The sequence below is a fragment of the Salmo trutta genome, chromosome 35 (assembly GCF_901001165.1).
Source record: "Salmo trutta chromosome 35, fSalTru1.1, whole genome shotgun sequence".
NCBI lineage: Eukaryota > Metazoa > Chordata > Actinopteri > Salmoniformes > Salmonidae > Salmo > Salmo trutta.
In genome coordinates this window covers 19,834,354-19,849,507 of record NC_042991.1, presented here as the reverse complement: position 1 = coordinate 19,849,507, position 15,154 = coordinate 19,834,354, and the positions used below count along the sequence as shown (strand labels likewise).

Genomic DNA, 15,154 nt, shown 5'->3' with positions numbered 1-15,154 from the left:
AGTATCTGCCCTCTTATTGGCTATAATGGTCACACCTGATCTCACAAGCTTCAGTCTGCTTCCATCTTTAACGACATGTATTTCCATTATTAGAGCGGTCACTCGATTATCTTGCCATTATAATCGAAAGTCTTTGACCATAATACACATTTTGTTGGCCACCTAGTTCTCGGACGTCTCGTGACGTTTTGGGTGTTAACCTATTTCCCCCTTCCTGACTGTTAGCACTGTGCAGCTAAAATAAAAAAAAGAACAAACCGGTCAGCTGTCGTTCTCACCTATTTCTGTCTATTATTATTTTTCTAGCACGTTTGTAATCTGAAGAATATACCTTAAAACGTTGGAGATGACAGACCAGGCGAACAGACTGCGCAAGCAATTGGAATCAGCTAATTTCGACCCCCAAAATTATGTCAAGCATCTCTCACAACAGTCTGATGGCGACAGAGATTTGCAGGAACATCGTCAAAAAATACAGACCCTAGCAGATGAAACGGCTCAAAACCTGAAGAAAAATGTCTACAAGAATTACAGACAGTTCATCGAAACTGCCAAAGAGATTTCGTACCTGGAGAGTGAGATGTACCAACTGAGTCATATTTTGACAGAGCAGAAGAGTATCATGGAGAGTATAACTCAGTCTTTGCTCTCAACAGATAAGGATGAAACGGCAAAGGAGATGCTGGCAGCATTCCCCAAAGAGACAGAGGAAGTGAAACAGAGAACACTGACTACACTGCTTGAGAAAGTAGAGGGGTGCAAAAACATTATGGACACCCCAGGCAGGTATTTAGTGTACAATGGCGACCTGGTTGAATATGATGTGGACAACATGGCACAACTTCAAAAAGTGCATGCGTTCCTGATGAATGATTGCCTTCTCATTGCCACCTGGTTAGCGAATCGCCACGGTACAGTGAAGTACAAGTACAATGCACTGTATGATCTGGAGAGCTTTGCAATCGTCAACGTGAAAGACCATCCCCCAATGAAGGACATGTTCAAAATCCTGATGTTCCCCGAAAGCCGCATATTTCAGGCAGAGAACAGCAAGATTAAAAAGGAGTGGCTGGAGATCCTTGATGAGACAAAGAAAAATAAAGTGACTAAGGAAAAACATAAGACGGAAGAGGTAGAGTTGCCCAATTCACCTGTGAGACCAGAGGCCTTGGTCTCGACCAACCCTTTTGATGACGAAGAGACCAACCCTTTTGACTCAGAGGAGGCAGTGGATCTGGGATTGGAGTGGATCCAGGAGCTTCCCGAGGACCTGGACGTGTGCATTGCTCAACGGGACTTTGAAGGTGCCGTGGACCTCCTGGACAAGCTGAATGAGTACCTGAAGGACCAGCCTGTCAATACAAGGGTGAAGGAGCTCAGGGTGAAGGTGGATGAGCGTGTCCGACAGCTGACGGAGGTGCTGGTGTTTGAGCTCTCTCCCGACCGTTCTCTCCGTGGGGGACCCAAAGCGACCCGTCGGGCAGTGTCTCAGTTAATCCGGCTGGGGCAGTCCACCAAGGCCTGTGAGCTCTTCCTGAAGAACCGAGCCGCTGCTGTGCAGACCGCCATCCGCCAGCTGCGCATTGAGGGGGCTACTCTGCTCTACATACACAAGCTCTGCAACATCTTCTTCACTAGCCTGCTGGAGACGGCCAAAGAGTTTGAGATGGACTTTGCCGGTAACACAGGCTGCTATTCGGCATTTGTGGTCTGGTCGCGCTCATCCATGAAGACGTTTGTGGATGCCTTCAGTGGGCAGGTGTTTGACAGCAAGGAGAGCCTCTCCACTGCTGCTGAGTGTGTCAAGGTGGCCAAGGAGCACTGCAAGCAGCTCAGTGAAATCGGCCTGGACCTCACCTTCACGCTGCAGTCCCTCCTGGTCAAAGACATCAAGGCAGCCCTGCAGAGCTACAAGGAGATCATCATTGAGGCCACCAAGCACCGCAACTCTGAGGAGATGTGGAGGAAAATGAACCTAATGACTCCAGAGGCTCTGACCAAGCTGAAGGAGGAAATGCGCAGCTGTGGCATGAGCAGCTTCAATCAGTATACAGGAGATGACTGCTGGGTCAACCTCAGCTACACCATTGTGGCCTTCACCAAACAGATGATGGCTTTCCTGGAGGAGGGGCTGAAGCTCTACTTCCCAGAGTTGCACATGGTCCTTCTGGAGAGCTTGAGGGAGATCATCCTTGTGGCTGTGCAGCACGTCGATTACAGCCTCCGGTGTGAACAGGAGGCAGAGAAGAAAGCCTTCATTCTCCAAAATGCCTCCTTCCTGCACGATACTGTCCTCCCTGTGGTGGAAAAGAGGTTTGAGGAAGGAGTGGGGAAACCTGCTAAGCAATTACAGGACTTGAGAAAAAGTGCACGGCCCATTCGTGTCAATCCTGATAGCACTATGTCTCAGGTCTAGTGGGTGGATGATAACCTGTTGTGAACAGCACTTTTTGTTGTATTGATGCCACTGTTGAACTTCAAATCTTTGGCCAGAACTGATGAAATCTTTATTCTGCCATGTCCTATAGGCTATTCCATGATGATTATTTCTGTTGAATGTGATGTTGAAGACAATGACATCGATATAGTTTGTGATTTTAGAATTTCATTTATTTTTCCTATGCTTGATGATATAGCATTACGAATATTAGGCTAACTGGAATAAGATGACTGATTCATAAAGCCATGTATTAACTTAATGCAGTTAGGAATGTTATTCATTTGTATGAATGCGCCACTGAAAAACGCTATGGTATCCCACAAATTATCTCTCAAAATAAAAAGTGTATGCATTATAACAATTTTGTCCAATTAATGAAAAAACTATTTGTTAATATACTGTTTAACTTTCTGCAAGACGATGGAAATTCTAAGGATTACTGAACCAAATGGTGGAAAAGGATTTTATATATGACTGAGTGTTGTGATAAAAAAAGATCAAGAGGGCAAGGGATTTTTTTGACACTATAATCTTCTTATACAATCTTTTTCATATCCCTAGTGAAGATTTTCAGAACAAAGCCTCAAAAAGACCTTTTGTTATTTCCGGATAAAATAGGGGTTTTATGTTAAATGTTTTCCATCATAACTGATTATAGTCTTCTAACATGGCATTAAAATTCACATAGTAAGTCTCAGGATTTTCTAAATGGATAATGGATTGGATATTCAAAATATTTCAATTGTTGTTGTAACAAACCCAATTCAGTAAAGACATAAGAGGGTAAGGTGATAAATATTATTTTGTGTGACAAGCTCTTCGATAGGCAATTATTTTCCACTTGAAATAACTGCTATGGATATGATTGACAATTTTGGGGAGAAAGAAATTCTGGCATACAGTCTTGACAGCTACCATATTTCCTGCATCATTGGAATCAAAAATTAATCATGAAATCATTCAATCAAAGATAGCCTATAGTACATTTTTTGATAGTCTAATTTGGGATTGTGTCATACAAAGCATGAGTTATCAATTGTTCATGTTGTGGAGTTTTTCCCATTGTATGAAGCAATTATACTCTTGAAATGACAGCCCCTTGACTGGATCTCAGATAATCTGAGACCAATTGATTTATAAACTGCCACAATGGATGTAAATTATTCCAAGCCTGGTGCATTGCACACATCAGGGCCAGGGAACACATTGTCCTGACTAGTTAATTATGCCTGACAGGACATTTCAATGACAGTGGGCTCACAGGGATGCCAACCAATTTGGCAAGGACAATGGGTGTATATGCAAAACATGTGAATCATGGATAGATATAGCTTGACCTACATATCAGTAGGAAAAGGGAAACGTTCTGGGAAAATGTGCCAAATTTTCAGAATATGCATCCAGCGTTTCTTTAAATGGTTAGGTTGAAAATCTAAATGAAATCAAATCACCACCAACATGCATTGCACATTCAATAGCCTGTGAAATGTGCAGACAGGTGCGTCTGCTACCCATATGGTTTAAGATAGCCTACTGGTTAATAACACATTTAGTATCACCGAGGTGTAAATAGCCTACAATGACCATATTTTTCACAAACGTTGGGACTCCTCACTGTGATTAAGGGGGTTGTAGTTTTTTGTTGTTCATAAACGTGAAATTCTTATTGTGAAGCTGCAGTTGCAGAACTGATCCACTCGGGACTACAACGCCAACAATTCCCAGTCGCGCGCGCCTGCGTAAAACGGGCAAGGGAGCTGTCAGTATCAAATAGTGCTGGTCTGTTTTCATAGATTGCTGCTCTTGCGTTCTGTGTGAGGAGCATTGTATAGAAGACGTGATGGATGAAGAATTAAAATGCCCCGTTTGCGGTTCTCTTTTCAAGGATCCTATTCTTTTACCTTGCTCGCACAATGTGTGTTTGGCGTGCGCCCGAAATATCATTGTACAGACCCCAGAAGGCGAAACACCACCGCATAGCCGTGCCTCCAACTCGGACTACGATTATTTGGATATGGACAAAATGAGCATGTATAGTGAAACGGACAGCGGCTATGGATCATACACGCCGTGCCTCAAGTCTCCAAATGGGGTAAGGGTGTTTCCTCCGACTCTGGTGCACCGACACTGCTCCATAACGTGTCCTCTCTGTCACCGTAGTGTCTCTCTGGATGAGCGGGGGCTGAGGGGCTTTCCACGTAACCGGCTACTGGAGGCGATCGTGTCTCGGTATCAACAGAGCCGCTCTGCCAACGTGAAATGTCAGCTATGTGACCGCAACCCTGTCGATGCCACTGTGATGTGCGAGCAGTGTGACGTGTTTTACTGCACACCTTGCCAGCAGCGATGCCACCCTTCCCGTGGACCGCTTGCCAAACATCGATTAGTGCCACCGACCCAATCGCCAGTTGCAGGAGGACAGCAGATGCCCGCCGCCACCTTACGCAAACAGGGAACATGTGCCGACCATGACACGGTGAACTTTAGCATGTACTGCGTCAACTGCAAGACTCCAGTTTGCATGAAGTGTCTGGAGGGTGGCAAGCATGGGAGTCACGATGTAAAACCTTTAGCGGCCATGTGGAAACAGCACAAGGTAAGGATGGAGGCGGTGGGGATGCCTTGGCCATAATCCGCTGCTCTGTGCAGCATCACATCACCGATGTCATCAGTACCATTTCAATCATACCAACAATTTACTGTAAGGGACAATTCATCCTGGTAACCTATAGTAGGCCTAGCCAGCCAGCAACATTATAGCCTAATCACAGATTAATAAATAATTGGAGCCCACAAGTCTGACTCACTAGTGTCAGTTTACTAAACTCCAGTTTCTAGGCCAGATTTTCCCTGCCTACAGTACAGCTCTGGGTTGGTGAAAAGGTCACCAGCGCTGTGTAACATGCCCCATGGTTTTCTCAGCTCCCACTACATGGTGAAGAGGAGTAGGATGCTGTGACTCAGAGCTGGGCTCTGCTCCTCCTCCCTGGCATAACATTTCTATAGGCAGAATGTGGACTGAGAGATAGTAGAGTAGTACCCAATCACACACACATTACATTGAGCTATTACACAGCTATCACAAATGAAATTAAAAGCCTTTATCACCCTCAGAGAAAACTGGGTCACTAATCTCACATTTTGTATGATTGGGACTGTATGCCCCACGACCTTCCTTCCATCCATCATTTATCAAACAGCATCCGTCTTCCCACTCACCCTCACTGATTATTAGGGTTGCTCTGAGTTCAGTTCCCTTTTATCACACTAGCCTACTGTCCCACAAAAGGACTGTGAAAATCACATAAGTGTGAAGCAGCATGTATAACTAATGAGCCCTATAAATAAAAGATGCAGAAGTGCTTAGTTCATATATTTCCTGGGGTTGAGTGAGCTCAATTATACACTAGTACATCGTCCATTTTGTGGTTTTATGGCCAACATTCTGTACTGACAAGAATGGGATGGTCAAGTGAGCTCTCCTCAGGTTGGAAGTGTGTGTGTGTGTGTGTGTGTGTGTGTGTGTGTGTGTGTGTGTGTGTGTGTGTGTGTGTGTGTGTGTGTGTGTGTGTGTGTGTGTGTGTGTGTGTGTGAGTGAACTAGAGAGAGAGAGATGGAATGGGAGTATATGTTGATGAAGAGGGGGAGGACATGAATGTATTGGTCTGCTATTGTGGCAAATTATCTCTGTACTGTTGAAGTTACTCTATCACACTTCACACCTCTTCTTGAATGAGTCCACTGCACCAGACAGCTCCCCATGTCACTGCATGTCACTAAAATGCACATTTACATTTTAGTAATTTAGCATATGCTGTTATGCAGAGCAACATACTATAGTGAGTGCATACATTTTCATACTGGTCCCCCATGGGAATTGAACCCACAGCCTTGGCGTTGCAAGCACCATGCTCTACCAACTGAGCCCAAATGTAAACGAGACCAAATGTATGAATGAGTCCACTACACCAGGCAGCCCTTCATGTCACTGTCACTAGGATGTAATTCTGTTGTGACATAGGGGACTAATTCACATCTATTACTCACATTCTCACCCACAGCTCCAGATCCACCCTCAGGCTCTGACATGCTTTATCATTTGTCCTCCTCTAGGAGCTGACAGAAAACTAAATTGAACAGACTCAACCACCAGTCTGTTCGTTAGGGTAGGAAGGCCTGGAGATTGCAGTGTTGATAGGAGAGAGAGAAAGGCTGCTCGTCCAAGGTTTCTTTTATGACCACAGATGGATTGTGGCATGTGGCCCAGAGGCAATTGTCATCCTCCATGTTGCAGAGATCCAGAGTGCTGATAATGGAGAGGCATGTGTGTGCTGACCGTCTGTGGACCGTGGAGAACATAATCAGCACTGAAAGCCCAACTACACACATACACACACCTCCTCTGCTGGACTGCTGCTGTCTCACTCCTCAAATCTGACCCACGTCCACTGGGAATAAGAGACCGTGTGTGTGTGTGTGTGTGTGTGTGTGTGTGTGTGTGTGTGTGTGTGTGTGTGTGTGTGTGTGTGTGTGTGTGTGTGTGTGTGTGTGTGTGTGTGTGTGTGTGGTGGGGTGTGTCTCTTATTACAGTGCTCAAGCTGTTGTATTGCACTTGGCTTGCTAGTGGGAATAACAATAAACCACCATTAGTTTTTGTTGAACCTTCAGTTGTCAATCTTATCTTTCTATATGGGGATGCTTTTACAAACATGATTTGAAAGTAATGTAAAGAAGGACATCGTTATGTTTATGTTATTTACAGTATGTCAAATGAAACAACAGAACACAAGGGACTGCCTTAGGGTATCAATGATATTTTTCTCTCCTTTTACAGTGCCACTGTGAGTTAGTGAAAATAATTATTTCCAGGAACACGTCATGAATATGTATTTACTAGCAGATAAACCACAGATGAGGGGTTGGATGGTAAGTCACAGTGGTGTAGTTTCCTGTGAATGTCCTGTGGGCAGCCAAGCAGAAGCACCCAAAGTCAGTGTCTATTTAAAGCCCCCCCACACACACACACTCTACACACTGGTCCCAAACTCTGTACCTGGATGCACAAGTCCAGGGCATTGCTCACGAGGCACCAACAGACATGCGCAATCGGTCCCTGCCAAGTCCAGAAGGGCAGCTCGCCGATTGTTACAACCAACTTTGTTTTGTCCTGAATTCCCAAATACTGCACATTATAAATGGCCACAAAGACTCATTTAGGAGATTAGAGAAACCATGGTTCCTCTTTGTAGATACAGATGATACTGCAGCTGAAGACAGCTTGCTATGCTACCTCAGGCATACAGAAAAAGGGAGCCCCTCTCCCAGACCCAGCAATGGCATTGGCTCCAGAATGTGGATAATGTAAAGTACAGTATCTCCCATCCCATTGAATATGTGTGCTGTGCCTTACTCTAGCTGCATAGTTCCTGATACACTAGACTTGGTAAATGCTGTGATGAATAAACGTTTGGTGATGGGGGAGCTAGGGATAAAAGGATGAGTGCGTATACTTTATGTGTGCAACTACTGTAACCAAAGGCATAGGAGCAGGAGAATTTTTGAGCTATTTTTAGAGGAGAGAATGAGTGCTTGGGCAAGACCTTTGTGAAGTGTGTGGACATGAGATTGTAGTGCTGTGCGCAAATACTGCAAGTGTTACCATGGCTACACAGTGGCAAGTTACCAGAATGTTGGAAAAAATTGGGATTAATATATCCTAACTTTGTAAGTGTATGTTACAGGTTTTACAATATGTGTAATATCTCAAATAGCAGGAATAATTTATGATCAATGCTTTTCAATTTATTTAGCTACACAGCTGAAAAGCTGACTGTCCCATAGTATGAAAAAATAAATAATTAATTATTCCTTGCAAGTGTAATTTGTACTGGGTTTTATGTAATGGAAATTGTCCATATTCTGCATGTTCATACATATATTAATGTAGCAAATCCTATCAATATTTGATATCTTGTTAAGGCGCTTCCTTTTAAGTATATAACATAACGTTATTACTATAACTACTGTTCACTGAAGGAGGGAAATGAGGTAAAAAAAATACTATGGGGAGTTGCACTCTTGCAACTTCTGTTGAAGGATCTACAATCACAACTGACAAGGCCAATGAAATCCGCACCTCGCTGGAAGTCCGGCTTTCCACAGGTGATAAGCGTGAGGCTCGAATTCATTCCTTCAATTTAATACCGCTCTTCACTGAGCCCAGAAACAGACGGTGCGGGTCCAAACAGGTGTTGTACCTCCTTAAGGGAACAGTAGTTATAGTCATAACGTTACGTTCCCTTTGTCAGTCAACTTCGGTAGAACATACTATGGGGAAATATAATCGCAACCCAAGCTGACCCCAACAGATACTAAATGAAACGGCCCATGGCAGACCCCCCAGACCTGACCCCGCCAAATGCGGCAGTCTGGGTATTGCGCACACGGCACACTGCCTGGTGAATTCCCCCTGTCCCAGCCATAAGCACACTGTGTGCTATACTGGGAGCAGTGAGATCCAAGCGATAAAACCTCACAAAAGTGTGTGGTGATGCCCAACTTCCGCAGCACAAATATCTCCTATAGTCAACCCTGCCAGAGCCCTGATGGAGTGGGCGTGTACACCTTTATGTAACCCTTGCTCCTTGCTGGTATATGCCAGGGAGATCCAGAAAATTCAGTGGGAGAGACGCTGCATAGAGAGCGCCCTGCCGCGAGCTGGATTAGCAAAACAGACAAAAAGTTGGTCACATAAGCGGATATCCTGGTTCCGTTCAATGTACGTGCATAAAGCTCACACCGGACACAGGGCTTGCAACCTCTGTTGCTCTTCAGAAGCAAAAAGGGAAATAGCTCAAAAGCTAAAGTCCTGTAGGACATAGCCATGACTTTCAGGGCGAAGGACGCATTTGGACGCAACGCCAACTTAGAGTCGCCCGAGGCGAACTGAGTACAGGAAGGGTGTACGGATAACGCATGGAGGTCCCCAACACGTTTAGTCAAAGCCATGAGCATGGAGGTTTTGAAGAAGAGGATTTTCAGATCCACCAAGTCCCATGTGGGCACAATAGGTTTAGAGACCGGTCTTTAGAGATCAGTTCTCTCTTTCAGGAACCGCACCACCAGGGGGTGAGATCCCGGTGAGGTTCCGTCAATTCCCACATGACACGCTGAGACAGCGGCCATGTATACTTTTAAAGTGGAGAATGCTTGAAAAGCTCCTGTAGGAACATAAGGATGTCCCTAAAAGAGCACTGAAAAGGAACAAGTCCTTTATCTTGGCACCAGAGCTCAAATACTTGCCACTTATACGCATTGGGGCGGCAGGTAGCCTAGTGGTTAGAGCGTTGGACTAGTAACCGGAAGGTTGCAAGATTGAAACCCCGAGCTGACAAGAAAAAACCTGTCGTTCTGCCCCTGAACAAGACAGTTAACCCACTGTTCCTAGGCCATCATTGAAAATAAGAATTTGTTCTTAACTGACTTGCCTAGTTAAATAAAGGTTACATTTTAATTAAAAAAATAAACAAATACAGCCCTTTTGTGGAGGGCGCCCTTGCAGACTGAATGGTAGCAGTAACATTCTGAGGTAATTCTCTAGCCATCAAATTGGCCCTCTTAAGGGCTAGGGCCATAGGAACCAAATCTCTGGCCTCGCTTGCCAAACCTGTACCTTGGACAACTGGTCCCTGTGCTACGGGAGATTCCACGGGTCCCCGCCTAAAAGGCGAATGTCTCTGCGAACCAAGGCTGCCTGGGCCACTGGGGAGCCACAAGAATCAATGGTAAGCACTCCTGGTGCACCCACTCCAACGTGGGGTGAATCAGAACCACTGGTGGAAACGTGTAAAGGAGGTTCCGAGGCCACTGGTGCGTCAGACTGTCCGTTCCCAATGGGGCACTCGGGTCCTTCATCGAGAAAAATGTTGAAAATGTCCCATACCTGGGAGAGAGGGTCCCACCTAGATAAAAGATCTGCACCTGAGTAAAGGCAACTGGAGACATGTGTCACCCAAAGCAAAAGCATGTGCACACTGCTCCCCAGCAACAGGGAGTGAGTAAAGGTTAGGTGGGAGAGAGACAGTCTCTTCCCATCTGTTGATGCACGCCACCACTGAGATATTGTCGGTTCTGACCAGCACAAGCCAGCCCAACAAAAACTGGGGGAATCGCCTGAGTGCCTGATACTCTTGGTAATTGACATGCAGTGCGCTCTGCACCAGTGTCCATACCCCCCGAATTGAGTTTCCTTCATACAGCTCACCCCACCTCCTGGGGAATGCGTCTGTCGTGATCAACTTTCGGGATACAACTCAGCCTATGGGAGCCCCCTGACAATAGCGGAGGGTCCCACCACTGGGCCATGTTGAGTTGCGTCCAGGTGAGTGGCTAGCACTCAGCACTGAAAGGGCCGTATCAACAATAGTCCCACGGAAACGTCTTCCATCACAAAATCCATCATCCCCAGTAGGCATAGGCACAGGCGAAAATTCACTGTGTGGCCCAGCCGGTATTTGGCTAAGCAGAGTCGAAACCCGGACACCCTCCGTGGGGATAGAAAGGCGTGATACGCGAGTGAGTCTAGCTCTAGACCCAGAAATGGAATGCGCTGAGATGGAGTCAGACAGCTCTTTTTCTGGTTTCTTATGAAGCCTAGAGACTGAATACGGACAGTAGCATGGATGTGTGTAACGCTGCTTGCCCCCTCAACTCCGCCACCACCAGCCAATTGCTGTGATAGCTGGTTGCTGGTGAGCATCCTGAGTTTGTAGACTCTGAGGTGCTTGCTGAGGGCATGTAGGTCTACAATGGGACCCAAAGTCCTATCCCTTTTCGTATCCAGGAATGCTGGCTGTACGGACATAGGACCCACTCGGATTGTCTGCTTCTGGAGATGGGAGAATCTTTCCTCCCTCAAAACGGGCGCTGAGGCCTCGGGAACAGTCGATGTGATGACGTTGCAGAAGTTTGGGGGACACACAACAAATTGTAGCCTGTACCCTGATGTCACTGTTCGCATGACCCAGGGCGACACTGCACATGCGCGCCATTGGTCAACACAGACTGGACTCCACCTTGTAGCCTTGGAGAAATTAGTTCTTCTTCCATTTACACCACTCTTGACAACCGTATGTCTGAACATGGAGAAGGAACACATTTCATCAAACTCACATACGGGAGACAACATTTTTAACACCAGTGAACAGTGGAACTCGGTTGAAAAAATGTTGTTAAAGTGCCATGGTTTACCTAAAGCCCAGCCCACTCTGGGTACATGGGCTCCGGCAACCAGTGACGTACCCCGATTGGCCGTGCCACTTGGGTACTGTTGTCACAACGAGCCTCACTTGGTTTAGGCAGTAAGATGCATTTCGGTGACCGGCTGGCACCCAGCGGTGGACTGCACGCATTAAAATTAGATCCAGGGGGAAAAAAAAGTATCATGAAGGTTAGCAAAGTCATAGGCACTGGTGACAAAGTGCCTTGTAACCTAGCTGGGAATGGGACAGCTCTGAAAAACAGACCCCTTCTGTTGTGACAGACGGGTTTGATTCGTAATTGAATCTAATTCCCAGACAGCTTGGTCGTGTCCAACCCTGCTTGTTCCCTCGACTTTGCTACCAACAACTAATCGCCTACAGAGACCATAACCTGTATCACTAAACACCTCATAGAGACTAGTGAGCTACAGGCAGGAATCAACAATAAATCCCAGTATTGAGCCACCTATGGGGAGGGGCGCTCCCATGAGGACAGTGACCCAACTTGTCACTGTCATCCTGGGGAGATTGATATACCCTTTGAACCCTGTGAACACCGTGGAACGTGGGTAACGGAGGTGGCAGCATTAAACATGAACAAGCTTCCAACATACGTTGTGCTTCCGTGAGTTTTTATTTTATTTTAATTGAACCTTTATTTAACTAGGTAAGTCGGTAAAGAACAAATTCTTATTTACAATGACGGTCTTCCCCGGCCAAACCCTAACTCGGACGACATTGGGCCTACCAATCACGGCCGGTTGTGATACAGCCTGGAATTTAACCAGGGTCTGTAGTGACGACCCTCTAGCACCATGATGCAGTGCCTTAGCCGCTGCGCCACTCGGGAAACCAAAAGACTGTGCTTCCGTGAGACTGTTTGCCAAGCGTGGGGGCACTATTGTCACAGTAATGTTTTTGCGGAGGGGCGCACTGGTCATGGCCCCTTGCTCCAGGGGTTACCACAGCCAAGTGCTCAGGGGGCTACTTTTTCATTGGAGATGCATGCAAAACCGGTTTCCTTCACTTCCTCCAAATCCAGGACCTGAAAAGAGGAATGGGGTTACCATAACGCTTGGGAAAGCTAGTAAATTTGAATCGCCGGAAGTTAAGCATGCTTGCCGACTTTAGCCAGGAGGCTTTTTAGCATAAGCTAGGCTAGCTAGTGTCTTTGACCACAGCGTGGTCCGTTTAGAATAACCAAGCAATTTAACGCTACATACTGTATACTAAACAAGAGCGCTAACCCAGCAACACCACTGTGGCGAGGCAGGAATAGTTAGTAATAGCTAGCTCGCCTCAGAGAGTTAGCCAACCTGGCTAGCACGCTATGCAGGGCTCATTTAGCTAGTCCGGTCTCGAAAATCCACGTAGGACCGTATCACTGAGGTGGGACCTGACCCTTCATCAACAAGTCTGGGAAGAGAAGCAAGCAATGCTTGAACCGAGGCAAACACAGGTGGCAGGGGGTACACACCGAACCTGGCTGCCCTCTCTTTATCGAGTAGCCTCCCGTAACTGGCATCAGAGCGCACAAGAGCCGGGTTGGGTGCAGGCAGACGACATTTTCTCCCACTACCCAATCCATCTCTGCTTCCTGTATTTCGGTCCAAGCCGAGGTACTGGCTTTCGGGAAAGGAAAGTCGCCATCAGTAATTCCAAGCTTCCTCAAGAATGATACGTGTCTTTCCAGGGAGTTTGTACACAGTACGTGGCAATGCGCACACAAACTGTGTGCGTTCTCTGTGATGCTGTACTGAGCTGGCTGTGCTGTGCAGCACTGTGCTGTACTGGCTGTCGTGGACATGTTGTTGAGCGTTAGTCGGTGGTGGAGCAGCAGTGTGCCATACGGCCAGAGGATTTGTGTGAGGCTGAGCCGGGGAGGGAGATTGGTTCTGCTCTCATCCAGATGTGGAGTGCTAATGACACAGCTGCTGAGCAAGGGAGAAAGGGGAGGAGGTGGAGACAAAAAGAGAGGGGAAACAAAAAGGGAGATGGAGGCGATAAGAATCTAAGCTATTCCTCCAGGAGTGTCCCTAAATACCCATTTGAAATCATGGTCAACACCGCAGATGAGCGCTGCAGCTTTGCATCGTCTTACCCAGATCCCCAAACACTGGGCTGGAAATGAATAGCTATGCTCCTCTGCTGTTGACAGCCTCTGCTCTTAAATGTCATGCATATTACTTAAGAGTTCTCTCTCTAATGGCATTACTGGGTCTCTTCATTGCATTCATTGCATCAGATAATAAGAGAGGAAGGATGCTGCTGACAGGAAAAAGGATGCCTCTCCCCCTTTTTTTCTGGAGGAAATACATTACGATTAAGGGTACATTTGTAAAATGATTAATTGGATTCCTCTTTGAAGAATAGAGCCTCACCTTTCACCTTATGACTCGTATTACTCATTACTTCACAACAGGTGTTTTTTCCTGCCATAGCTCACCTGTCATCCTTAGTGACAGTGAAGGGGTTATGTAGGTCGTCTACCACTGATGCTGTAATCCATCTCTACAAATGAGATCGCTGCCACTTCTGAGCCACATGAGGACAATATCCAGAACTTAATTATAACATGAAGTTTAGTATTAGCTCATAAAGAAAAACTGGATCTTACAATGGGGGCTCATGACAAGACTGATAAAACCTTGAAGATATGGCTCCCTTGATCATTTCTTCATGTTGAGCAGTAGCATCCTTCCTTACCATATTGAATCCAACTCTCCCATACAACACTGTCAGGATAAACAAGCACAACCCAGTGAAAGGACATTAATTGGTGTTGTCCAGGAAGTTGCCGTGTGGCAGGCTCTCTCCCCATAGGAGGGCCCCCGGACCCCTCCCCCTGACCCCTGGAGGTCACCCTGACACAGTGTCACAGTATAGAGAGAAAGGGCTTAGCAGACATACACTGGCCTGGCAATGCCCCCTTGTCTTGTCCTATCTGTCTGGGGCTGTGACTCGGGCCCTGGTGAAAAGAAACAGCAAAGAGGAGGGGAATCACTCATCCCCTTGTTAGCGGTGCGGACAGACAGCTTGTTTTGCCAGATGGCTTGATTTGCGGCCCTCTTGAACCTACGCACATAGCCCACAGGCCCAGCCCCAGAGAAGCCCTACAGAGAGGCCCAGAGGAAGAGGAGCAGGTGGGAGGAGCAGGTGGGAGGAGTGGGAGGGAGGTTTGGTTCCTGGCCAGATTGATCACAGCAGGGTTGGTTTACACCATGATTACCCATCACTCATGGGCCATGAGCCTCAGCACAGAGCAGATCTGGTGAAAGATAGAGTAATAAGTGATTATAGGACTACAAGGTGAGGGCTTGACTTCTACACATGGCTTTGTGGCACTCGTTTGAATCTCCTTAATTCTTATGACTCAAGAGGTCATGTGGGTGGGTTTGAGTGCAGTGTTTATTAGTTGTTTGCATCATCGATGATACTGTACTGAATATTTCGT

At 46.5% G+C, this 15,154-nt stretch overlaps 2 protein-coding genes across 6 annotated transcripts in view; both read left to right on the top strand.

The window, feature by feature from the left end:
* The first annotated feature begins 182 nt into the window (after window positions 1-182).
* Window positions 183-2,801, top strand: LOC115174810 (exocyst complex component 8-like). Its single transcript, XM_029733730.1, has one exon. It carries the CDS (start codon window positions 347-349, stop codon window positions 2,414-2,416), a length of 2,070 nt encoding a protein of 689 aa, XP_029589590.1. The 5' UTR covers window positions 183-346; the 3' UTR covers window positions 2,417-2,801.
* Window positions 2,802-4,177: 1,376 nt separating this feature from the next.
* LOC115174807 (E3 ubiquitin-protein ligase TRIM9) overlaps window positions 4,178-15,154 on the top strand; it is a 25,796-nt gene continuing 14,819 nt past the window's right edge. For 3 of the 5 annotated variants that reach the window (XM_029733727.1, XM_029733726.1, XM_029733725.1), the window contains exon 1: window positions 4,178-5,036. In XM_029733727.1, coding sequence (XP_029589587.1) covers window positions 4,281-5,036 — 756 coding nt within the window. In that variant the 5' untranslated portion in view covers window positions 4,178-4,280. The remainder of the gene's footprint in view (window positions 5,037-15,154) is intronic. The other 2 variants (XM_029733724.1, XM_029733723.1) reach the window with 1 other exon arrangement.